At 43.2% G+C, this 27,078-nt stretch overlaps 1 protein-coding gene across 18 annotated transcripts in view; it reads right to left on the bottom strand.

The window, feature by feature from the left end:
- LOC106042289 (uncharacterized) overlaps positions 1-27,078 on the bottom strand; it is a 215,889-nt gene that overhangs the window by 144,550 nt on the left and 44,261 nt on the right. For all 18 annotated transcript variants that reach the window (XR_007162157.2, XR_007162155.2, XR_001211020.3 and 15 more), the window contains one exon: positions 23,506-23,669. Coding sequence is in view for 11 of the 18 variants with exons in the window: in XM_048060853.2 (XP_047916810.1) it covers positions 23,506-23,669 (164 nt within the window). In the remaining 7 variants the exon portion in view is untranslated. The remainder of the gene's footprint in view (positions 1-23,505; positions 23,670-27,078) is intronic.

Here is a 27,078-nt window from a genome sequence, read left to right as displayed (position 1 = left end):
CCCACCAAAAACATTTACAGCAATGCAAACTTCCTGTACCTCCATCTTGAATGTATTACAGGTAAGGGATCGGTGTCACAGTCTCGAAGGCGAGAACATCCTAAAGCCTTCGTTGCAGACAGCAGTAGCAGATCCAATGAGGAACTTTTTAAATCATTAAGAACAGCACGGGCGAAGATGAACAGAATTCCTCTCCCTCTGTGTAATCCCTTTGAAGGGCACTATCTCCACATTTGGCATGTCGGCCAGCCAACTTCATTTTCTCACTTCATCACTGCAGTCTTAACAGCACTATAACCCCAATTATATAATGACGGCAGCATTAGGCAGTTATTAGACACAGCATCCTCTACACTTCCTCAACATGACCACGTCCCATGGAGAAGCTGCAGAAGAGTGGCCCTGGAGACATGCTTAAGCTACAATTACTCACAAAATTTCTCACAACAGTCTCATAACTTAAGTGCTTTCTTAAACCAATGAAAGATCAGAACTGGCAGCAACGGGTAATGCTACCACCCGCAGAAAGCAGCTCAAGCTGGTGAGAGACGGAGGCACAGACTCATTTTGCAGCCTCCCATTGATGCCAGGGACCCAACGGGAGCAGGTCTGGGAGATGACCCATGCCTGACATGCCCCACGCAGCCATGGTCTGAGCCCTATTTTCCAGTGCCACCGTTACCGACAGAACTGCTCACAGCTCCCATCCAAATTTAGCAAAGCTTTTTAATCAGCAAAGCCAAAATCAAATAGCAAAGCCCAGAACACCTGCAGTGATGCCCAGCATGGTACTGGCTTTTCCCTGCCTTTATTACAGTGTTCCCGAGAATATGCCCTGATTTCTTTTAAAACAGTTCCTTTGCATATTCCCTGCTGGGGCAAATGGTAGCACTATAAGTGTCTTGAAAAAGCATTTAATTTAGATTTAATAGGGCAGTAAAAATATCTATGGGTTCTAAAAGAACACTCACAGCAATTTAATGAGTACACAGGATAAATCTGGGCAAGCACTATCCCAGAAACACCACACAGTGCAGGCTTTGGAGTTCATTATCCTAGGAGATTTACTTGCTTACTTTACATTTGTGATTAAATTTGCAATAAAAGGTGCAACCCAGCTGAACCTCAAACCCCTGTTTTTCACCATGAGTTAGCAAACACAAAGGCAAAAAAAGCACCAGTGCTTCATCAACTCGTACTCACTGCGGGCCCTTACTGAATATAAGCCCCTAGAAGCTCATGTGCTGCTAACAGCCAAACTACTGCTTCTTGCTTGCCAAATTCACTTACAGTTGCTGCCTCATCGAGGATGCGCTTTAATCATCAGTCCAACCATGCAAAACCTACCAGGGTCTCTACTTCTCCCTCTCTACCTACCTACTCCACCCTTGGCCCTTTTGTTTCCTAACAGCATTCTTCTTTAACCTGTCAGCACTGATCATCCCTCTCTGTCTGTTCCTGACTTTGTTCACATTTTCAGCTCTCTTCAAACCCTGTTTTTGATCCTGCTACTTCTGGGCCTAATCCTGCAACTGCCCTGCATGCAGGGCTACAGCAAAGCCTGCCCTCTTCCCTGCAACAGTCCTGAGCGAGCAGGAGCAGTCACAAAGCTCTTCCGTAGCTGTGCAGACAAAAGAAAAAAAGAAGTGCTTCTGGATAAACTGTCCCCAGCCTCAGTCACTGAAGGAAAAAGAATAGGTGGCACACTGCGAAAAGATGCCTTGGCAGTGGCAGACAGATGGCCTCATGGTTAAACTGCAACGGGCTGGGGCTTGGGGCTGGCTGCTGCTATTATCCATTTAGAGCCAGATGCTGCCACTTGTCCTGCACTGGATCCCGTTCTGGGCTGTAAGTACCTAACGGCCTCTTGTGCAGAAGACTCCTTGGTGACTTGCCCAAGAACTGTCTGTGACTGCTCTGCTTCTCTGCAAGCATGTTTGAGATTGCACTATTTAAGGTGGGAGCCTTTGGTGGGACTGCGCTCCTGCCTTCGCGTGACACGACAAAGCCCTCTGTCCTGTGGCTCCTTCCAGCAAGGCAGCAAGGGGCTGCCACCAACACCAGCCCGTGGCCAGCCAGGGCCCGCTCCTGCTTCGGGGCCACATAGGGGGCTGACGGCTCCTTTCTCTCTGCAACATCTTGAGAAATCTTCTTCAGCGCTGCCCACAGCCATCTGCAGGACCAGCTTGTCTTCTCTCATCTCCCTTGGAGTGGGGCACCGATGGGCACCTTATTAGGAGTGCACTTGAAGATACCTGTATTAAATGGTGCTTGCGGACACAGCTAATAAATGCTTCAAGGGCCTGATTAGGGAAGATGGGCTTTGAAACATACACCTTCGCCACTCGGCTGCTTTGTCTATGAAGTTCAATTAGCAGTACCTACTTCAGAGCAATTGGGGAAAGGAGCATTTATAATTCATTTATATCCTGCATTGTAAGGTATTCAGAGAAAAGGCACCCTAAGTGCACAGCACTACTATTAATAGCATGTTTTTGCATTGGCTCATAAATACCTGCCCTGCTTCTCCTCTCTCTTTACTTTTCCCCCATTTTCGGGGAAATTACCATATTTTAAAAAAACAAATGCTAATTGGATAAAACCTCAGGAAGGAAATATTCAAGCAACCTTTGAAAATATGTTTTTTTTTATGATTGAGTATGTTTATTTCAGGCAGTAGTACATGTAAACTAGGAGAAAATGGGAATATAAAAATATATAGGATGTCTACGACATAATGGTTCCTTGCAGGAGTAGAAACAATAAATATTTAATAAAAATGCAAATATAAAGCCATCTGGGGTACAACTTCTGCCATAATTTCACAGGGAGGGACCAAGTGCAGCTGGGTTAACGTCCTGAACTTCCATCAAGAGCAGGGCCTTCAGCAATTCATTCCCTGACACCTAGAAAAGATCAAGCTGAATGATTCACGTTTTGGCAATCTTTGGCAGTCCACATTCATCATTCCAACCCAGGAGATGCAGTTGCTGCATATTGTCCTAGCTGGTGTTACTTGACAAGCCCTCCTGACACACAAAATGCAACAGCAGGATGGGGCCTGCTCTCATCGGGCCGGATTCCCTCCCTGGCCCATGCGGGACAGGCAGGAAAGCATTTTTCTGCAGAAAGAGGAGCCTGGTGCAGGGCAGGGGACATAAGCAGGGACAGCATTCGTTTGTTAGTGCAGGCTCGGGCAGCAACAGGCGAGGAGCTGTGTGAGACAGTGGACGAAGGGACCTGAAGACTACTCATGGTATGTTTTATTTTCTTATCTCTTCGGTGTCTTTCAAGACAGGTGATCCAAATGAATGAGCTCTCGGTAAAAATTAAATACCAAACCCTATTTAACTGATCATATCATCGAGCAGCTAACAGGAAGCATAAATCATTTTACTATCTGCTTTCGTTGTGAACAAAGGCTTTTTCTAGACCTGTTGTTTAATTCAAAGAGATAGTTCAGGTGCAGAAATCTCACATGAAGCACTGGTTATGACTTGCACTGGGCTTGTGAATGATGCCTGGTCTTAGAGGCTGCAGGTATCACCTTTTAGAAATGAAGATTAATAGGATTTAATTTGGTAGGCAAAAACTAGAGCCATTAGCTTCTGGTCAGACCTGCTCATGAGCACAGACTTAAAATGAAAAGAGTGATTTAAACACAGCCGGCCGGGAGCACTGCAGGCTGCTTATCAGCACACCGACCGCTTGGCTGAGCCAGCGTCGTGGGGAGCGAAGGTGTGCAGGGTTCATCTGCATGCACAGAGCTGCTACAGGGCACGGTGAACCTGCTGCTTTGCTTTCTCCCCAGGAATGCCTGGAAAAAATCAGGGACAAAATTCAATCTCCAAAAATTTGTGGCACTGCAGCTCTGCCAGAGCGCTGTGGCTCTCCAAGTTATACTGTGGGTTATACTGTGTGGAAGCCTGGCACATTTATGTCTATCTCCCAAAACTCCAGCAGTACTACCTGAAATAAGGCAGCCATAAAGCAAAAGAAACCTGTATCAGGACTAATGATGCTTTCCTTATTTATCCTCAGATCATCCATTAGCAAAGGAAATAATAGGAAATGCCCAAATTTATGGCTGTGGCAACCTCCCAGGACAAAGGTGCTCTACAGTGCCAGTGAGACTGCCAGAGCCCAAACTGGTGTCAGCTTGTGAGATGTCACAGGAGGCAGAGATCTTGCCCTGATTCTTGCTGCTGAGACTTGGGCCTTTGTCGTACACGGTTTGCTCTGAAAAGTGATACAGACAACACAAGGTTTTTCTGTCTGTGCTTGGGAAAGAAAAGGTGACTTCTCTGATCACCAGCTCCTGAACCTCAGTCCGACAGCTGAAAGAAAGGCTGTGATGTTTCTGGATTTCACATCACTGACAGCAACACAATGCAGTGTCCTAGACTTTGCCTGATAGCCACGACATCTAACCTAGGCTTGGGAGACTGATGTCCTTGGAACTCTTCCAGTGGGAGAGCATCCGGCTGTCTGCAGTGAGGGAAGGGCTTCTCCAGGAGGTAACTCGGGCTCCGTTATCCCTTGCTCTGGGTCCGCTGCTGGCAGAGTATTCCTCTGGCACAGACTGTGGAGAGACAGTCCTGTGTCACAGCCTCCACACAACCAGTTTCCGCTTGGGAAGTGTGTTTCTGGCGGATTGCTTAAATGCCAGGGTCTGAACAACCCCAGAGGCTGCTCGTGCAATTTGAGTTTGCAGGGGCAGAAGGGGGAAACCACAGTGGTGTCTGAGAGTCTTGTTAGCACAGACTGAACCAGCATTAATGGGACCATAACAGCTGCAATGTCAAGCACCAAACATCTACAAAATCCTTTTGCAAGCATCCTGGGAAAATCACTGCTATCTTACTTATCTTCAGCGCTCAGTGACAAGTTCAACATAAACACCACCACTTCCTTCACCGTGTCGGATTTTAAAAGACATACAAGATGTCTTGTGCTGCTAGAACATGGAATGTCCCCATTCCTCTGTGGCCATACGTCATGCTTTGCCCTTTGAGCACATTCCCATAAGAGGCTGTTTACAAGGGTTCTGAGCAGCAGCACAGCGCAGAACCAGACACCTTCCATTGGGGCAAAATACACTTAACGCCCTCTTGTTTCTCTGACACAGTGAAAGTCAGGACACCAGTCAAAAACAACCCCTTGCCACCTTCTGCTTCTCTTTTCTACTTCTGTTCTTCAGCCCTGCACGACGGCTTTGCTCCTCGTACAGCTGGAGGAAGGCAGATTCTCTGCGGGTTCCTGTGGTGCAGTGGTACTCAAGCCCACCTCTTCTCTTCCTGGGCATGCCGTAACCTAGACGCAGCAGTAGGACAGCAGCCTACACAGCACGGGCAGGCACTCCTGCCAGCGGCAGTTTGCTGCCACTGCAATTCCTTTGTACCTCTTCAACAGTGCAGTGAAATAATAGTGCCACAAAGAGGTGTACTTGCATTTCAGCCCGCCTCTGTTGACATCCCAGCTTTGATAGCACAACAGCACATTTTAATGGTCTGTCATTAAATGTCAGCAGTTTGCTCTTCCTCTTGTTCATTGCCCAATACATAATAATATTTTCTTTTCATTGACTTCAATTTTAAATATTCTATCTAGGATTTGTTTTAAAAACTTTTATCTGCAAGTAGTTTCCCACAAGGCCAAACTTTTCTTTTGAGAAGGATTTGGTAACAAGTTGAGTGGGCTGGCTGATTCCCAACCAATTATTTATTCAGAGAAACTTCTTCTGTTTATGAGCAGACTGCAAAGTCCTCAGGTCTGTTTCTCACTCAGAATTATTCATGGGTTTTCTCAGTGACAGATAGTTGGTCTGCAAAATGTGTTTTTCACAATTTTTCACCCAGAGAAAGCTCAGTCACTCAGGGAACTGGGAACGTGACAATCCATACAACAAGAAATACAACACTGCATTGCACTTGTTATGGTGACACAACGCAATACACTGTCACGTAAAAATACCTAAGGATGCTCAGATCCTAGGAGAAATGTTGTTTGTTTTTTTTATTTACCTCTACCTGGACAACTTAGTATTTCCATAAAGGGATGTCAGTAGGTCTGCTTCTAGAACCAGCTGTGCTCAGGCCCCTTCAGGATCCTGCCCTCCTTTTAAGACGTCCAGCCTACTTTAAGGTGCTCAAATAGCTCGGCAGGGAACGAATTGTGCTTCGCAGACGTAACCTTTGTAACCAAAATGAAGAGACTGCCAAAAGGCAAGAAACCCAGCCAGAAGTGATCAGATGCTACCAGGCTCTCTGCAAACGAGCTACCAAGCAATATGCCTCCAGGGACGGGGGAGAAGAAAGCAAAACAGAGACGTGTATGTACTATAATGCACAATGAATCTGTATGTAGTACAAGACACTACAGATGGAGCATTTTCATCCATCTTGAGGACCATCTTGAGTCCTCATCAGCAACTTCAAGCTAAGAGCAGAGAGAACTAGGCAAGGAACACTGTGCTCTATTTTCCCAGGGTAAAAATGTCAAGTATTAGCATGAAATTGGACCAGAATACACATGTGGGTGACAAAAATCTTGATTAGTGCTGGCAAAAATTTTGGAATCAGTAATATGCTTTCATCTGGAGCCATAGGGATCAAAGAGGTTAAAATCAGAGGTTAGCACTTGACATTAGAAATGATACAACCTATTTGTTGCAGCTCACTGACTTTACTTCTAAAGGTATCTACAGATGGAGACATTTACTCGGCTAGGAAAAAGCAGCCTATACAGGCTGCATCCCATTCTCTTGAGCCTTGCCTAAATGAGAACTGCCTTTATTTCAGGGAAAGCAATTAAGACAAAATAGTGAAAATATTCTGAATACGAGCAGAAATGTTCACTTACTAGAAAATATATTATTAAGCACTGTAAACAGCTTATGCACAGATTATAACACGTGCAGATACACAGCTCCATAGTAGCTGGCAAGAAATAACAAACACAAATAGAAAAACACAGTGCACGTTTCTGATACGTTTAAAAACCAAGGATGTGTCAAAAGACCCACCCAATATGTGGTGCACATAATCTAAGATCTGCATAGATTAGATACTTATGCACCGATAACATGAACAGATCCTCCAAGTAACACACTACCAGCTAAAAAAACACCATGTGTTGGCATCTTCTTACCAATGCTCCCCGATGTCAGGAGACTGAGTAGTTAGTATGCTATATTTTTAAACAATTTCTGTAAGTCTAATCTGTTTATATGCTGATATATGCTGACCTAAATTATTACCTTTTTTTTTTTTTTCCCCTAAAATCTCTGTCATCAACTTGTTCTAGGACACTTCTTGTGTCTTTAGGTTTATACAGCTAATACCCAAACCCCAAGCCAAAAGATACCTGACACACATTTTTTGCCCATGGAGGGTGATTAACTATCAAGGACAGAGCAGATTTCTTCTCCAGAGGCAGTCTCTGATTCAAGACTTGATGCTTTCTTCAGACACGTCATCTCACTAACCACAAATATGCAATACATGCTATTTTTCCATGAAAATATACACTGAGATCCCTGCCCCAGTGAAGCCCATTGGCAATCTGCCATATATGCCATCAAGGCAATGATTTTTCTCTTATTTTTATCATAAGCACACCTGAGTAGTGGTCATAAACCATATCATCCTTGATATGATGCCACTTAAGACAAATTTATCCTGCAAGTTTTTATTTGTCAAGAAAAAACATTTTGAGGGTTACTTCTTATAAACTGTTATTTCACCAAGCTATATATTTACACAGACATAATTTGCCAGTCCCTTTGTTCACTCAACAGCATCCAATTATCCCCTGAACTCCTTCACAGAACACTTAATTTCCCACTTTGGCAATTCCTGCTGTATTACAGCTAACCTTTCCGTTCAGGCTTTCCCTCCGATCTGTTAATAGCTCTGGCCTTTAGGAGCTGCAGAGCAGCTGGCAATTCCCACCGAGCCCTTACAGCATGGCTCTAGGGCCTTCCTCCCTCACCGCACACATCACCTTCCTCACCTGTTGTCTGCTACAGCCCTGTCTTTCCTAACGCAAGATATTTTCCCCCATTTTGACCACTATTTTCTCATCCAGGCAAGATATGATTGAGTCATATTTGTTGCTGCTTCATGCACTCCATCAACCTTTATATTTTCTTTCCTCCAAATTATAGGCTATAGCAATACATACCCTGTAACCATGCATTAACATTCAGTCTATTTTTACTTTGCATAAATACAAGCACTGACTTGGAATTACTCCTGCTTCAGCAACAGGGGAGGAGGGAGAAAGAGAACGATTCTGTGATTAATGTTGCCCCAGCTATGCTCCTCCAGAAGATGACTTCGGCCGCCACAGAATCGGGCCAATGCTGACTGCTTTTAAAACATCCCTGATTTTTTTTCCCTGTCCTTAATGCAACTGTAACTAGATGCAGGCTGATTTCCAAATATCTTAATTGAGTAAACCCTGAGAAAACAAGAAACACATCAGATTGATCACTATTTCAAGAACAAAAATAGAAAGCAGCCACCTGCACTAGGATAGGGGTCTTCCATCTCTTTGAGGTATCACTGGGTTTTGAAATTGCCCTTAACAAACATCTTTAAGTAGTAATCCACTTTTAAAAATCCTCTTTGAGTGTCCTCAGACTCTTTTTAAAATTTCTCTCTTAGGCCTCCCTAGTACACGGTACTTGTTTCAAACCAGCTGCCACGGAAGTAACGTAAAGCAACAGCCTATATGCTAAATGCGAGGGTACCCTCTAGTGGTGACAGTGCTGGATCTTCTCCACGGGACACAGTCCGCTGGAAGAGGGACCCAACAGGGCTCTTCTATGTTAAATGCAATCTAAAATGCCAGCATTTGCTCTTTATGCAGCGTTTTCATTTTCTTCTTGCACCCTTTTCATTGACCTTCTTCCCTGCTTGCTTCTTCTTCACCTCCTGATTTCTTTTTCATCCCCCAGCATCCACCCAGAAATCCAAACCCTAATTCTCCTTAAGCTTGACAGCAGGTTTCACAAATCAGTGGTCATTTGGAAACATCAAGGTCTTTGGAGAGTGCCTTTATGCCCAGCTGGAATCCTTTGGTATTCAACTCTGATGTCAGTTTTGCCAAAACATCTGCATTTTGTTCTATTTTCACCGGTGCAGATTAACTAATTAATTAGCAGGAGGAACACACACAAATCTGGCACAAGTGATCACTCCTCTGGCTGTGACAGCATACAAAACCTCAACATCCGCACTGCTCTCACTGACCTCAGCTCTGAAGAAAACCCACACGCAAACACGAGAGCTCATCAGCAACGAAGGATGCTCACTCATCGAGCACAGTGGCTTCTGTGCAGACAACAACAAAGCAAGCTGCTAGCTGTGAAGCTTTCAGCCCTGTGCTCGGGGCAGGTTGTAGGGCAGCAGTGTGGTGCTGGGGGCTCCTAATGCACAGAAAACACCACACTCAACTCTGTATTAGCCACAAAAAATGCCTAAGCTTCCCTAAAAATAACTTCCTGTGGCAGGTGGCAGTAGTCTGTCCCACTCATTCATCTTAGTTGGTAATTCAGTTATTATTATTAATATAATTAATTAAGCCCTGGTAGGATGGGTTTGTTTCTGTTCTCAGATGATTTGTGAAAATCTTGCAGCCTTCTTCAGGAAGATTCACACGTCCGTGCTTGTGTGCATGTATAGGAATATACAAGGACTGTCAGGCGCTATTTTTGCTCTCTGCCATCCCGCAATTTGTTGGCATTTAATCAAAGAATCAGATTTTATTCTACACGGTGCTACAGAATAGCAAGAGGTAGTGCACAGTCATCACAGACAAGACCGAACAGAGCCAAGGGAGGGAGAAATCCACTTCTGTTCTTTACCTAGTTCCACCTTTTCCTGCCAGTGAAAGAGCTCAACGATAATTTGACAGGGCTTCTTTGGGGCAATAAAGGCCAGACAAACCACACGCAAATCAAGATGGAAATCTCCTAGCTGGCATTGGTGCGCTCCCAGGGAAGGGCACTGCAGCGCAAAAGGAGAACACGGCAGTACATGGGAGAGCAAGAAGGACGCTTCTGTGACAAGCCTTCGCAGGCAGCACAACTTCAGGCTGCCCCTACACCTTGGATATGCCAAACCACATCACCTGGCAATCTTTGTTTTGTGAAGTTGCTCAGAAAATGTCCTGGGAACCATGACAGTCTGGGAATTTGCAGTCCTGCCAGCTGTCTCTTAGTGGTTTCATGCTTTTGCTGCCAATACAGGCTGTCAACAGAAAATATATTTGTTATTATCTAATGCTGGTTTTCAAGCCACTGAATGACTTGAGGTCAACTGAATGAATTATGAGGCCTGGTGTGAAGCTTCACTTTTCTTACTCAAAACTAACCAATAGAATATCTCAAGATATTCTGGTTACAGCAGCCACAGAAATGGACACTAGCTGTTGTCCCATAAAAAGCTGTGTAATGTAGGAGGCAGACTGTGATGGAGTCAGTTTAAATAACGTATTTGGTGTCAGTCGCCAGCAAGTTGCAAAGCCCCATAAGAACTGTGATTCCTTTTACTTCTGATAGCTTAGGAAAAACAAAGTTCAGAAGCTACTTGTGATTGGGGATACTGGAATAATTTGCCAGTGGCAAATCAGATATTGATGATATCAGTGCTTTAGTCTGATTTAAGCCTTCCAACTTCTGCTAGGGAAGGATCTGCTGATATTGTAAACACAATGACACTGATCTGTGTCTCAGCTGTGGACCAGCGGGAGCTCCCCGTTCCCGCAGCCCATCCGGCTCACCAGCTGCTCTGGGGGAACGGCTGCCGCCCCAGCGAGCACTGCCAGCATGCCCAAGGCTGGCGCGAGTGGGGACCTGCCCGACAGTGCTGTTCGATCCACGCCGGCTTCCTCATCTCTGCCAACGTTCAGTTACGACTTAGGCCTTGCTGGCACAACAACGTCCCCTTTGCTGACACCTCTGACGAACTCAGTCAATGAACTCAGACTTCACTTCTGATTATTTCCAGGTCCTCCGGCTTCTCTGGGACTATTTTCAATTTATGTAATTGTTAGTATTACGTGTTAGTCCTGGCAGTATAATATTCTTTCTTTTCTCAGTGCTTCATAGGTGTCTTTAAAATGCAGGGCAGAGGAGAAACACAGTCTGGATATCTCTGTTCTTTTGTTTCAGGGCTCTTCTGGAAAACCTCCTTATTGCTGGTCTTTCATGACCATGTGCAGTGAGTAAAATGCAGCATCATTTTTAATATAACATCAATAAATATTTTAGCAGTAATTCCTTATTGCAAGCCTTAAAAAAATGAAGCTACGTCTATCACATCAGTTTTTAAGTAAAGTCCATAAGTAAATGCCTTTGATAACAAGGGTTTATGGTGCAAGCCAAGAAGATATTATTTATAAACAGAGATATGGAAATTATTTATTACTGTCACTGGAAAATGTTACACAACCCTTTTTGCATTCTTCGTACCATCTAAGAACAAGCACAATTTTCCTTTGCCTCCTACAAGGCAATCTCACGCGGTAGACGTGCTGAGTTATGAGCCCAAACAGACATCAATCACAGTGGAATTCCACCACTCTTGAGCTTAAAGGCGGGTAAGATGGTAAAAAGAGAGAAAAAAGAAACAGAGCATAAATGACAAATGTTATATAGGTAACATTAAAATTGCTAATACATATCTTGTTATAGCTCAACATCAGCAAGACTGGCAGAACCATCCTCTTTAAAAAAAATTGTTTATGCTTAATAATTCTCATTCATTAATGCTAAGGAGCTTGAAACCGTTCCCAGTACCCAACACAGTGCTGTTGGCAAAGCAGCTTTCAATCCTGTGAAAATGTTCTATTTCTGTAAGGCAGCTTAATCAGTATTAATGCACTTCTTGTTCACTGAAAGGCAGTAATCACCAGAAAGACACTTGGTATTTATATGGAGCGATGTATGTAATTCCATCAGAAACACACTGCACTTCAGTATTCAGGATAACATAGCTAACGGCTTCCAAAAATTGCCCATTTCATACAAGTATCTGTCTTCTAGAGCCTTCTAACTAATCTGTACATGTCTGGGTTGAGTTTAAGGCAAAGCGTAAGGAGATCCTATTTTTATTATTAAATGAGTAAAAGCCCCACTTTTTCAGCAGAACGCTACCCACCAATACAGTTATTTCTCTCATTAAATGAAACGTTCAACTTAAGGAAACTCTCAGGTAAGACCTCATTTCTGTCAATTAAGGGCAGGCACCCAGGTTCAAAGCCAGAAAAACCAACACCTCAGCACTCAGACTAACTTGAAACAGAATTTCAGCTCCTGTTAAGTCCCTGTGAAGCTAACGCTGTAAACCACACCTGAGAACAGAAGCAGTACGAGCTCATGTCTCTGCGGCAGAGCTGACAGAGTGCTGGTCCGGCCAGCCCTGCGCTACCACAGAACGTGGGTTTTGCATCACGCTCGTGGCATTTACACCTTGGCTCTCACCTATGCACCAGAACCCCCAGAAAGGAAAAGGACACTTTTGCACCAATCTGGGAAGGTTTTGAGATGATCCACGCAGCACCCAGATTGTCACCAGCGGCCAAGCAGGGCCAGGGACTCTGTGGACTATTCTGCACAGGAAGAAGTGGATGAAATGCTGAAATTTAGCAGGTAGTGCCTTTCTAGGGTCTGGGCAGAGATGTCTTCTCCTTCACACAATCACAGTTGGGTCTCTCAAAGCCTTTTTATTCTTTCCCCTCCAGAAACCAAGTGTTTCTTTCTAAAGGCAGCTACCACTGCCTCCCTGTTCTATGTACAGTTCTGCGACAAGGCTACCATGAAGTGTCAAGACATGAAGGAGTTTGCAAATCCCTTCCCAGTTCAAGAGGTTTCAAAGCTATTTTTTCACCTCCAAGGAAGAAGCCTGAATGGCACCTGCATGAGCAAAGTGGGAAGAGGGGATTCAGAGCAGAGAAGTACGCTTCAGCTTGCAAAAAACAGAAGAAAAAGAAACCATCTGCAAACCGCATGAAGGGCAGAGCCTGTGTGTGTAGAGTTCGCTAACTCCACCATTAGGACGTTCTCCTAGGAAAAGAATCTGTCTTCACTAGCAAGCTAGCACTGGATCAAGTCAACCAGCCCTTGCAGGTGGCATTGGAGCCTGTGCTCCCTGCCAGATGGCCAAGCAAGGCATGGGGCCAGCGAGAGCTCCCGCTGCTTTCAGCAGCCATGCAGTGCCCCAGGGAAACCCAGAGCGCTGTGACGGGGCACGCAGGTGCAGGGGGTACTTGTAGGAGGCAGCACCTGAATGTATCACGAACCAGTGCTTTGCATTGCTCGCACAAACATTGGGGGCAGAGACACATCCAGACTGGTACATCCATGTACCCCCAGACCACCAGAAAGCTAAGGACCTGATTTTGTGAGTTGTTTTTTTATTATTACTATTTTTATAGGCCAGCACAGAATGAAGTGTGAGGAGTTTGATAAATGCAAAGACCGTGGTGCCATGGTTACCAGTGACACTACACTCCTGGCTGAGCAAACCAGCAAGAATGATTTCTGTATAAACAGAATTACTCAATTATGTTAGCTGGGTGTCTATAAAATGTGATGCAATTGGATTTCACAGATGCAGGATGCGGTCTGTGTTTTCTCTGGCTGCATGCAGACTCTTCAATAAATACTCCTCCACTCCGCTCAGCAGTCACGCTGCTTTCTGTCCAGCCTCACCTCACACACCGGCTTTGCACTGACAGGCAGGCAAGGAACTGACACTGAGCTGGCGGCCATTGTGCCTTTGCTCCTGACTCCTCTCTGTATTGTTTCAGGCAAAATAAAATGTACCAAAATAGATTAATTTTCCCTCTCTAATGGAAAAATACGTATTTACCTTGAATGACATCATAAAGACCAATCAAAGCACTGGGATTCTGCAAAACAGGCTCATTTCTGTCTCAGAAACTAAAGCCATGGCATGATACTGGTTGCAGCTTATCTGGCTGCACTGTGAGCCAGAAGCAGAGCAAACTTCAAGGCTAAGGCAGGTTGCTGCGGATCCAAGTGCTGAGTACCTCCTAGGACTGGCATTTCACAGCCCTGTTCAGCACTCAGACAAGCTCAGTGAAACGTTTTTCCATTGGTTTGTAACGTGAAGCACGTCTCATCATCTTACTATGTCTCTCTTTTCACAACTGCAATGTGGGAATAACATTATAATCATCTTTCTCACAGAGGTCAGAGATCTGCTGGTAAGCAGCATGGTGATAGCCAGTTATTTCTACTTATGAGACACAAAGTTAAGTCTGAGGACAGCGATTTTGAATGCAAGCATGTGAAGGCTAACATTTTTTTCCAGAAGCAGGAGGAAGAGGAATTGGCCACATCCCTGCACCTCCCAGCTCAGCACTCTGTTGCAGCTGCAGCTTGCGGAGGCAGGTGGTCAGCTTGGATGTTCAGGATTTCTCACGAATGTCACAAACGCAGGAATGAGAATCCCAGAGCCTGAACCATTCCTTGCCAGGGACAAAGGCTTCTTTCACCGAAAGTGGCAGTAATCACTGGAGCAATGGTCAAGAGACAAAAGGACACTGTCACAAATCCCCACAGGCTCCAAGGGCTCAGCAAGATCCCGCTGCGACCTGAGCACTTGCTCTTGTCTGGGATGCAGGGTGATATGAAGGGAGATTAAACCATTTGTGCTAACTTGAGCATTATGCAGCAGCATGAAGCACTGATTGAAGGCATAAATATAACTGAGATCAGCATAACTTCCAGCCCCAGAGCAACGTGCTGATGTCTGACTCTGGCTCTCAGCCAAGATTTACAGCAGAGGGGCTGTGCCCTGTCCTGAAAAGGAGGTGGCTATCTACTGTGTGCGTGGGGTACAACCAGACTGCACGCACCTGGGAGCATCTGCAGGTCCACTGCGTGGCATCCACGGGAAACATCCGGTACAGAACTAGACTGGGGATAGCAGAAGGTGCATTGGACAGATCTGCTCGCTTTGTGTCAGAAGCACAACGGCTACATATCACACCCAAACAGCAGAACTGCTGCGAGGACTTACCGATGGTTGCTGTTATCTAGTACTCTAGTGACATGGATTTTATATTCATAAAATAAATCAAAAATGGGCCTTAATCCCTTCTTCATGCCAACATGGCATTGCAAGTTAGAGGAGCTACACCCATCAACAGCTTGTCACCAGCACAGTCAAGCAGAGGACTCCAAGACTCTTGGGTGACTTCATTGTCAAGTTTTTTTGCTGGCATGCTGAAATGGAAAGACAGTTCATATTTTATAGCTTTGTCTTCCCTTGTACACTGACAGAGGTCTAGAAGACTTAACCTTTACTAGAGGGATACTGCGGGGGTAGGAGTGAGGAAATAGCATTTAAATTTGGGAGAAAAAAACCACAAAACTTCGATGATAAATTGCAAGAGCTTTCTTCTTCTGAGTTTCTGCCTTAGGAAAGTAATCCTTGATGGTCTGAGACTAATCCAAATGGAGGCTAATCCAAATATAGCCGATAAGTATCACTCAGTAAGTTTTATAAATAGTGCTTTTTCATATCTCAATTCACATCTCTATGATCCTTATCCCTTAAAAGCCTTTGATCGATATTATGAAAGGAAACCTGTGGAATCCCCATCTTCTCCTGTTCTACTTTCAGCCACTTCACTGTCGGATCGCCACTGCGAACAACGCTTCCTAACCTTCAGAGGCTGGTCATGGATTCTGGAAACAGATAGGTTACGGTATCCCTCCCCCTGCCACTGATACACAGGATTTATGAGTACTTCAGAGATCCCTGACTTGAATTCTTTTGAGCAAATCAAGCAAAACATCTAAGCATGTGCACACACAAGAGCATAGACTAAATGGGGCTCACAGACTTAAACGCATTCCTGGATTTGATCCATGATTGATGAAAATGCTGTTGTAGGACTAGTACACAACAGCGCCCACAGAAAATTGAAAAGAGATATTATTTCATAATATTAGTTTGGTAACTCTAATGTTTTTGTAACTTTGCTCAAAAATTATCAGTATTTACTTATTTAGACTACTAAGAAAAAGTCTCACAAAAACTGTATGCAAAAGCTTATTAAAAGCAGAGTGCATTTCAAGAAGATGGGCCATCTAAGAGTAGGTGGGTGTTACAGAACAGAGGTGCAGCCTGATATTGAAAAGATATTATATCAGGTGCTTTTCATTTAGCCACTTTCTCCAATCTCCTTCATGCTATTATGCTAGCTTCGCGGATGAAAACAAAACTATGATTAAACTATATCAAAACTGGAGAACGTTAATTCTCAGCTAAACAGGTTTGCTAGTTAAGGGACAGCCTACAGCCCTGCTTTTCATGATTCCTCAATCAGTTTTACCATTCAGCTTCATTAGTAGATATAAATACAACTTCTGCTTATTCCTTCCCTTCTCTTCCCTACAGTCGCAGCAAACACCTCTGTGTTCCCCTCATCCTGGGACAGCTGGATGGAGTAAATGTTAACAATTTATTCCATGATTTTTTGAGAAAACCATGTTTGTCACATTTTCTGAAGTTTTCTTTTGCCAATGACAGGTGAGGCAGCGTAAGCAAGAGGGGTAAGCTGGACCAGTACACCAGTAATGGTGTGCTGGTCCACCAGTAAGCTGAGGCATTGGGCAAACTTGTCACTGTACTCAGGTTGTTTTCTTTGACAGAAGTTGTAAGGAAGGTAGCCAGGGAAAGGTGCACATTTTGAGTCCCATGTCCTTCCAATACAACCCATACGCAAGACCTCTATGGGATTAGGCCCTTCAACTGAGATAAGGTCTCAAATGACTACCTAGAAACAATTTTAACCTAAAACATTAAGTCTGGAATATATTCACAGATTATGCTCTCGGGCTCAAAAATCACGGCTATTTTTTCCTCAAGTGTTTGCTCTGCCCTGTATTGCCTTCCTTTCCTGCCCCTGCTTCCCCAGCCCCAGCAAAGGCATGCTGAGTGCTCCCCGTTGGTACCTGCATAACAGCTGCCTCTGTCACAGCCACTGTGCTGCCCCCATCCCGTGGGCTAAGTCTTACAGAGCGCAGGAGGCTGGGTCAGAAGGCTGACCCAGCCACGAGACTGGGTGACCACATGCACGGGCAACACATACACAGGTGAAGGAGACCTTCCTGTGTTCATATTAAACGTTACCAACACCCGAAGTACACAACGACAGCAAACAGTAAAGGCATTTTCTCTTTCTTAGGGCAGAGCACAGACAGCAAGGTCTGGAGCGTGAGGAGGGCATGTGCCTGCCCTTCAGCTCCAAGCTCAGAGGCCTTGGTAGCCCTGCTGGTGATTTCTGATGCAACCCGTACTGCAGAGAGCAGACAAGCACTTGGCATCTTCCTGACAAGTCAGAAACATGCAAGGAAAGGGATTACTAAGCGTGCCAAAAAAGACGGCTCAATCGAAAAATCCTCCTCTGACGAAGCAGGCAGCCTGTCATCAGGATTAGCACCCTGACCATGATGACTTTGGATGGTCCAAATGAGTCGAAAAACACTTCTTCACCTCATTTTTAGCATGCATCAAAAGAAGCTAATTTTAATACACTAAATACCTATTAACATGGACACATATAAAGAGGTGCCTATGGAAATGTATTTAGGAAAGTACACACAATGTTTTACTTTCTGAATGCTAAAACAGAATATGTGTATGCATATACAAATTCGTCCATATTTACAACCTTCTTGTTTTCCAACTATCCATCCAGGGAGAGCTACATATACTGCTTTATCCTTCATTCCACAGGTGAAGTGGTTTGTGTGCGTTTCTAAGCAACTTGTATTTGAAACAAATCTACCCTGTAATAGCATCCATCTCTCAGAAAAGGGCCATTGTAGCAACCAAGTTCAAGGTGTTGCTCTCTCCTAATGATGAAAGCAGTAATAATGGGGTTTTGATGTGTCAGTACTCCGATAGTCTCGTAGTAGAACATCAGGATGCAGGTAGAGAAAAATCATGACATAAAATTCTTAATAATCCAGCCAAATGTAACTGTTGAATTTTTAGAGAGTACAAGTAAATTTAAACCTACCTTACTGAGGTAGCAATTGTGTCACCTCTTCACATCTGCTTATTTTGGATATTTCTAATGCACTCACATGGTTGGACTTAGGTGCTAGACAGTAATTATATATAGGGCTGTGAGTGAGAAGAACAACATTTTCACAATCACTTCCAATGTACTGATTTCATTTTTACACTTTTTGCTGCTGCTTTTCTTTTTTTCTCCTTTGCACTTTTTATATCCACTGCCTTTTCCTGGTTGCAGATAGATTTTGGGGACTTGACAAAATATGTCAAAGATTTCCACAGTTTGACTTCGGGTGGTTACTCTGGAGATCTAGAATGATTTCTTCTGGGTCATAATTTTTTCCTGGACATCAGAGAGTTGTTCCTGTCTTTACTGAGGTTCATGGAAGCTCCCTGTTCCCCACCACACATCACTCTGAGTAAGTGTCATAGGAAAGCCCTGTTACCTTCATAAAACATCGTGACAAACCCCTACCTCCTCCCCCCTGGAAAATGCAGGAGAGGGAAGGAAGAAGTGCTACAAGTTCAGTATTGATTTTATTTACTCCTACTTTCCATCATCCTGATGCTTTTGAAATTGCTACTTCTTTCACTGGTTGTGTAAGGCAACATCTATAAGCTGTGCAACAAAACAGTGGCAGCATAAATGCTTAAAACCTTTAAACAGTTTAAGTGGGAAAAAAATCAGAGATTCTGTGAGACAGAGAATTAGAAATAAAAGCATTCAACTAGGCGTTGGTCTGAAGGCATTCTGGAGGTACTGAAACATTGCATAGCATATAGTCAATATTACAGAGATGAACAAGAGAGGCTGCATTTAATGATAGCTTTTCTCACTCATTTTACTGCAACTACAAAGCAAAAACTCCCGCTTGACAAAGCCAGGGCTGCACAAGAACACCTGCCTGAACTACAGAAACACTTATTACTCAAGAAGAAAAACTGAATGAAAGAAGGGAATTTTTTAGACTGGTAAAAATCAGAGTTTGAAAACAGCCACTCAGTTATGCAAGTTCTCCTGACTCCAAAGTTTAGGAGAACCTGGATAAGTAGCACTGCCTTTAATCCTCCCCTCTCCTCTCCCCAGCAGTAACATTTCGCACCTCTCACATACCGGTGTGGGAAGGAGATGGTTCATCACTGCTCCACCATTCCACGCGCTGGTGGAAAAAGTTCCAGTAATGGAAAATTAGGCTTTCTCTGGAAAAAGCATCTGCTTGCCATTTAAGAGGTCACCTTTCTTTGGGGAAAGAGGGACTGTTTGTTTCCACGGGATTTGCTGCATTTCTCTGTGGAAGCTGTTCATCATCCCAATTCCCCACACTTCTGGCACCCTCTCTGTGGACTTTGCTCCAAAACCGCATCACAGCAGCTCACAGGGGAGGAAAACCACAGCGTGCTGTAGGGCTCACCACAATGGCAACTTGAGACATCCCAACTCCATCTCTGTTCTCAATTCCATTTCTATCCAAAATGTCACAGTTCTCCACAAAGAAAACAACACTGAAATAAACAACTGATTTTTTGAAAACAGAAGGCCAAGATTTACTCCTATAATGCTCAGGCACTGCGCAGGAAAAACAATAGCTGTGATGCTGCAGAGACTTCAGCTTGAATTTAGTTCCCACTGTCTTGACGTCTCTCCTGCCTCCAGTGGGTAAGCCTTTGGTTACACTGATCTTCTTGTCTTCAGCACCAGCACATCAATGGCCTGCCCAAGGTCTCCCTGGCAAGATAGTGGGGGCAAGAGGAAGCAAAGGGACACATCCCCATCAGAGACCTGCTAATGGAAGTGTATTGGAGGGAAGGAACCACTGGAAAGTCATTTCAGCTGAAGGGAATCTGTAGGTATAATAATCTCTACAGTAGATGGCACAGAGAAGTGAAATGAGGTTAACAAAAAAAAAAAAAAGGAAGTATGGGTTGCATACAGAATATTTATTTCAAATCAAATCTGATCCTCAAATGGAAACTTAAGTCTGTAAGTCTGGACAACAAGGTTTCGTATGTTTGCTCTCCAAATGGACCTATCAAACCTATTCACAGCTTCACTGGAATAGATAAGATCCCACAAAGCCGTCTTCCTTCTGTGGGCTGAACAGAAATAGTACACACAGGGGAACAAAAGATTTCTCTTTAAATTCCAAAATATTTCCCAGCTGCAATGTGGATTTTGTGGGTCAAAGTGAAGATTTGCAATAGCAGCTTTACATTTAGGTTTGCATCCAGCTGTTGTGTAACACAGCCATGACACAGGTAAATACAGTCCATTTTCACAGCCAGGTCATCTGAAACATGAAGCAGCTGAATGACTTGATCACAAAGCAAATCCATTGCAAGAGAATGAAATAGAAACTGAGTAATAAGGCTACTGTTATTTTTATTATTATAAGGAAGTTATTTAAGAAAATCATTGCAGCTTTCATATTTTTCCTGGTGGAACTCGGGAGGACCACTAAGTGGAAGGCCACCTGCACCACTCAAACAGAATTTTCAAAGCTGACTTGCAATGAGATTTTCTCTAGCTTTAAACTTAACTCTCTGTGAAAGAGAAAACCTAAAGAACATTTTCCTTGTTTAGACTTTAAAAACAAAACACAACAAAATAATAAATCTATTTTACTTAACATTTTGGGATTCCAAGTGTATTTTCCTCTGAAGCTTTCACTAGGAAAAAAACTAATTCCTTGATGAGCTCTATGCCTCAATATTGTGTTACTCTGCATACACACAATGAGAGCTATGGAATTAGGTCTGTAAGAAACACTTCATTGCTGGGTACTTAGCAGAGAGGCTCAAAATTCAGATCTACTGCCCAGTGGCATGTTTTGATAATTCAGTATCTATTTTCATCCCAAATCAAGACGAAAAAATGAAATATTCATGAATTCTGTAGAACAACAATACACTTAACAGTTTTTCTACAAAGAGAATTGACTTTTCAAATTCTCTTATAAGCTACTGTTACTGGGTTACGCCTTCTCCTGGAACTTTGTATGGGGACTAGCAGCCTTTATTTTCCCCTTTGAGATATTACACCCCTTAGGGTACCCCCCCTTCACCCTCTACAGTTACCCTGGTCTCCATGTCAGGGTGATGGGCATTTCCCAGTGCAACGTGTGTGCAGGGTGGGGATGTACAAACGACTGAGACGTTTGGGATTAGTTTAACACCACTTTTGCCTACGTCTTCTGGGCACTCTGCAGAGCAAAGCTTAGTGAGATGCTTTCAAGTGCCAGTTAGCAACAAAGCATACTGATTTGTTACTGGCCATTTTGTCACTTCTCCGATACCAGACATAATTCACGGAGACTGTGTTGCCACCAGCAATTTCACAGGAAATGCTGCTGGGGCCACATGACAGTGTCATCCTGCCCCTCTGACATTCTCCACATTATGGTTTGAATATGCATGTATATGTTAATTAAAGCCCTGCTCTGACTCAAACCCAGAGCGACTCCTTCATCCCGCAGCTATGAGGAGCAAGCCATGCACGCAAAGACAAAGGCCGTGTCCTCGCACCCACACCAGCAGCCTTTAAACACTGCACTCAAATTTGCATGTTGGGAATACCAATTTCAGCCAGAGAAAACGAGTTAAAAGGAGTCAAGGCTTTTCAGGAGGTTTTTTTATCCTGAGGGGACATCAGAGAATTAGGTGTACAATGAGCTTCACAACCTACAGGTGCACATCCTTAGCTAAGAAGCAGAATTAATGACTAGGATTAACAGTGCCAGGGGCAGCAATATAAATAAAGCAGGCATTTACATACATGGGGAAGTTCAACCATGCTAGAGTTTCTCATTATCAGAAAACAAGTGGTTACCTGTGATAACTATGCAGTAATAGCATATTGTCTTTACAGATGCTTTATATTAACAGCATATAACAATTCTTACAGCAGGGTCACTTTATAAACTATTTGAAAATGCACTGCAATTAAGAGCATATTAACAGATTCAGCATAAGAGAGTGGTAGGATATGCATAGGACAAACAAAATGGAAATCAGTCACTCCAAATTGATTGTGATCATATCTGGTCTCCATCGAGAGCCAGTAATTACCTGCATTTATCCCAGGGGCATATGCATCATACACATCTGTTAACGTATAACTAGAGTGGAGTGTATGGCACCTCATGCTTAAATACATGAGTGACTGAAGAGAGGGAAAAAGAATCTTTTTCCTTGCTTGTTTAGGCAAGGTACTATTTACCAGCAAGTTAAAAGACCAGGGCACAGGCACTTCTGATTAGAGAGAGCTTTTTCACCATGAGGGGTCAAATACTGGGCCAGGGGTGCAGGGAAGCCGTAGTGCACCCTTCTCCAGACACTTTGCAGGTTTCTGCTGGACGAGGCCCTGAGCAACCTGCCTAGCCAGACTCCTTACCTTTTGGGTTTGTTCTTTGAGGCTGAGCAATCATTGTTTTCTTCCTGGTAGATTGCCTTGAAGTTGCTCTGAATGCTTACCTAATGCAACTACAAATATCTCACAGGCTTCAGGAAAGCTGTATTTTATATAGACTCCAAAATACTGTATTGGAAGCAAGAAAGGAGTTCAGAGAAAGGGAAAATGCATCATGCATATAGCAACATCATTTAAATCCAATTCTGATGCTTGCATTTATCTCCAGTGTTTTCTAACATAAATTAGATATTATTTTCCTTCTGCACAGCAATAAACAATAACAATCAGCAGCAACATCTGGGCTCTGCTTTTCTTAATAGCAATTTCATGCAGTTATAACGTAAAGTACAAGAACTGAAATTGGAAATGAAACAGAAAGGATAATTTGGCACTTGAAACTTCACTACAGTGATGCAATTTTAAGTCATTTTAACTGTAGACCTCTGCTCTTAGGTTAGATTTTACAATAACTTTATTCATCAAGAGACGTTTTTTAGTCATCATCGCTCATGTTTTGGGGAGTGTAAACTTATTTTTCCTTTTCCTTTTTAGAGAAGCCTATCGAATTGAAGTCACTTCAAACCGAGATTCGCCTGTATTCAGAGTACCCCGCTCACTCTTCCCTGCAGCACATCATGATGAACAGAGGCACACAAGTTTCCTCTCAGATGAGGCACAGACTGACTTCCAGAGCTGCTGCTGTCTTTGCTGGGCCTTTGACATCATGTACTTGTTAGGAGGCAGCCCACCAGAAAGCATGACCAGGGATGGACGAGGCTAGGTACAGCACTGACATTTTACCTAGCATCGCTTTCCACTGATCTGACCAAGCTTTCAAAGGGCATGTGCTGAAAACCCTCAGGGGATGATTTACAACATCTGCCAATGACAAGCCACCACCCGTGAGTGTGCAGCAATGCCTGTGCAGCACTTCAAATAATACACTCCCGGGAATTCCCTTTCAGTAATAAAAATGCAACAGCAACCAAAACTCTAAGGGCACAGAGTATACCCCAGTCCCGCACCAACCTTATCATGGAGCTCTCTGGAAAGCCATACAGCAGCAGACGCTGGTTTGAAGATGCTTCATCTGATCCGTAACTTAGCTGCAAATGGAGCCGAGTGCATAGTAGTGCTTCAAGTATCCCTTGCAGAGTAACTTCTTTGCACATCAGTTTGTACAGCCGGTACCCCTGGGAACATGAACAAACCTCTTATTTCCTTCACCTCAGCACCGTTTTGTTCCACAAGGACTTCCAGGATTGTCCGCCTTTCTGCTTATATTAATGGTTTTGCCCCCCTTGGGCAGAAGGAAGGGTTCACAGTTATAAATAATTATTGTGTTACTTTTCCCCTTTAAATTCCACCTTAGCGCGTTATGAAAATACCCTCAAAATTAACAAAAATGATGCTGCTGGTTTGCAAAAGCCGCTGTCCAGCATTTACTCAGCACTGATTCACTGTCTCATCTGTCACTCCTGCCTCTTCAATCATACTTAGAGAAAAGCCTTGGGGTTTTATTGCTATTTGGTTCACCAGCCTCCTGCAGGAAGCCTTCTTTTTTCATTCCCTGGTAGCCCCTTGAAACTCCAGTCCTGGCCTCACAGTGGCTACAATAATACAGTTCATAATAATTCGGAAGCAAGCTCATTAGCTACAAATGTATGCAATGTTCATTAGCATTTACCACATAGCTGCAATTAGTAAATGTTTGCATTAGGTCTCCTATTTTGTTATTCCTTGTTTTACCAGATTAACACATGATGCGTTTCCTTCTGTCTTGTAGTTAGCCGTCTGAAACTTTTCAGCAGGGAATTACAATTTGCATTTCTTGACTTAATGTTCATTGTTTCAGCAGAAAAAAAAAAATCAAAACATTTAAGTCTCAAGATTTTTATATCCCTCAAAACCAAATAATCACCAGTGCAGGCTGATCCCAAAATCTTTGGAAAGATTCTCATGTACTTCCATGGGTCTGAAAAAATATTTTGTACATATTTGTAATATTTTTGTACAACACTGCTTTACCATTAATAGGAGATTTACTGTTGACTTCCAGTAACCAGAATTCCACTTTATATCTCCACCTGCTTAACAAATTTGAAACAATCCCCATCTGCCTTACACAAGTCAATTATTCCTGTTATTGCTGCTATCAGGCAACAGAAACAATATATTGGACTGACATTCATTTAGGATTATTTATCCAGCAACTTCACAGTGACACTGAAGGTATGACAAGTGCATAGGAAAATCACTAGGAGAAGAAGATATTATAAAATTACAGAGGTTATTTTCTGTAATTACTGAGTTCATCCAAACAGTTATACAATATTGGGGGCTTCAGGCTAAAAGGACAAATTTCAGCATGAGGTTTCAGACATGGCAAATGACTAAATTGAAAACTATGGGAAGCATAAAAAGCTGCCTAGAGTACACTTCAAAAATATTATTTGGAAAAATGATTTGTAGCAGAGAAATAAAAACAGAAAGGGACCAAAGAAACAAGGAAGTAAGCGGAGGGATTTACTGCATTTCATCACCCCGGCTGCACCGTTTCATCATGCAGGTGGCCACCTTCACAGGAGCAACACAGGAGCAGCTACATGGATGTAACTGCTGCTGGGAATCAAGAGTGACAACACTCAGCGTTTTGTCATGGGAAGAACAAATGGTGTTATCAGATCCACTTGCAAATTACACTGACTGATGGATTCATAAACACTGCCACTGCAACTGCAGATGGAAATTTCAGGAGCACTTTATTAACAAAATTTTACAGCTACATGCAAAACCAAATATGAGCATTGGAGCCACAGCTCTCACACTACTATCTAAACTCTAAATGAGAATTGTACCCCAAATGATGCCCATATGCTAGTTATTTACAAAAGGCTTTCAGGGAAAGGAGGTTAAGTAGTTTGATAGAGCTTGTCAGCATGTAATGCCTGTGGAGCAGACACAAAGTAAGTGCCTGCTGTACACATGGCTGGAGGCAAGGGGGAGAGAGAAATGGGGAGAGATAGGAAGGAAAAGTAGCAACAGGACTGCAGCTGATTCGCTCCCCATCTTCTTTCTTTTTTTTTTTTTTAATGGGAAACCAGTTTAGTTTTACTGTTTGTCATTAAATGCCAGCCTCTGCCAAAAACTACCACAGAAGAGGTGATTAACTTTCAATAATTCCTCCAATAAAAGGCAAAAATGTCAATGCTTCAAACTCATAGACCTCCCTTACCTGATTTTTGGATACTTCCTCACTCCAAAACATGTAACTCCATCTTTAGAAAAAGTTACAGACATCCCAGAGTTGCTGTTTTACTGACTGACCCTAAACCTCCAACTACTTATTTCTGTCCCAGTCTATTATGGTATTCCTAGAAGAGCAGATGCAGGTGGGAAGCCAGCATGGCGCTTAACTCAAGATGGAATTACACCAGTTTAAAATCACCAAGGATCCCTTATATATGATACTAATTAAAAACAAAACACACAGAGTCAAAAGAAAAAACTTCAAATTCCACACCTGGCAACTGCAGAGAAACTCCTCTGACTCCCTAAAGATTTATTTTCAGCAGGTAGTCGTTTAATTTGTTGTACTTGTTGTTGTTTTCTGTTTCCACAAAGGAAATTCCCTCTGCATCTGCCACACAAAGTGACTCCTTCACTTTCAGGAACAGGAACCACATTTGATTCAGAAGCCTAAATTGTTGGTTAATTAACAGTTAGGTTTAGGAAATAAATCAAGTCCCTGAAGTGAATGTGAAGGTTACCGTGAATTAACAGCAGCATAAAAAAGACCACCACAAGGTTTCATCAATACCACTATGTGTCATATTGTCATGAAAATAAAACATACAGGAGAAGAATCCTATTTCCAGCTAAAAACAGACTATGTACGAAAGAAATAACTTCACTGGGTAAAAGCATAAAGCAGATGTGGCAATACTTTCAGGCAGCTCTGTAACAAGCAGGTACAGACCAGTTACTTTTTCTCCCCCAAACATGCACTGGAAGCTAAAATGCACCACCGTTTATTTATTTATTTGTTTGTTTACTTGTTTGTTTATTTATTTATTTTGCATTTGGTAAGATTCAAAGTATGCAACTGTTTAAAAAGAGCACTAATATCAACCACAAAGCAAGTTTTAGCCTTGGTACCTAGACCACTAATTTCCATAAACCCTCTCTGTTTAGCAGCAAATAAACACTGTTGATAGTTTTCAAGAATTCATATTACCAAGAGGTTTCCTCTGAACTGGCTGAGGAGGTGCAAGCAAAACAACTGTGAAAGGAGTAATCTCCTGTGTAAGTACCAGGGATGTGAGCAAAAGCCTTCCCAGGCAGCACCAGGATGCACTGCACAGGAGAGCCGGGGGAATCTGGCAGAGCTGGGACCTTGGAGTCACTCTGCCGCTCCTCCCCGCCCCAGCATCCCTCCCTCTTAGCCCAGCCAGCTCTTCCCACTAGCTCCTCACAACCAGAAAGCAGATGCTGATGGCTTTGTAGGTTTCACTTGCTCTGGCTTGTACTTGAACGAGGGTATCTACTGATTGACTGAATGCATTTTTCTCTTCATTTTTTCAAGACACCAATCCAAATACA

This window comes from Anser cygnoides, chromosome 3 (assembly GCF_040182565.1).
Source record: "Anser cygnoides isolate HZ-2024a breed goose chromosome 3, Taihu_goose_T2T_genome, whole genome shotgun sequence".
Classification (NCBI taxonomy): Eukaryota; Metazoa; Chordata; class Aves; order Anseriformes; family Anatidae; genus Anser; species Anser cygnoides.
Note: the sequence above shows the minus strand (reverse complement) of the source record. Positions and strands in the feature narration are given on the sequence as shown.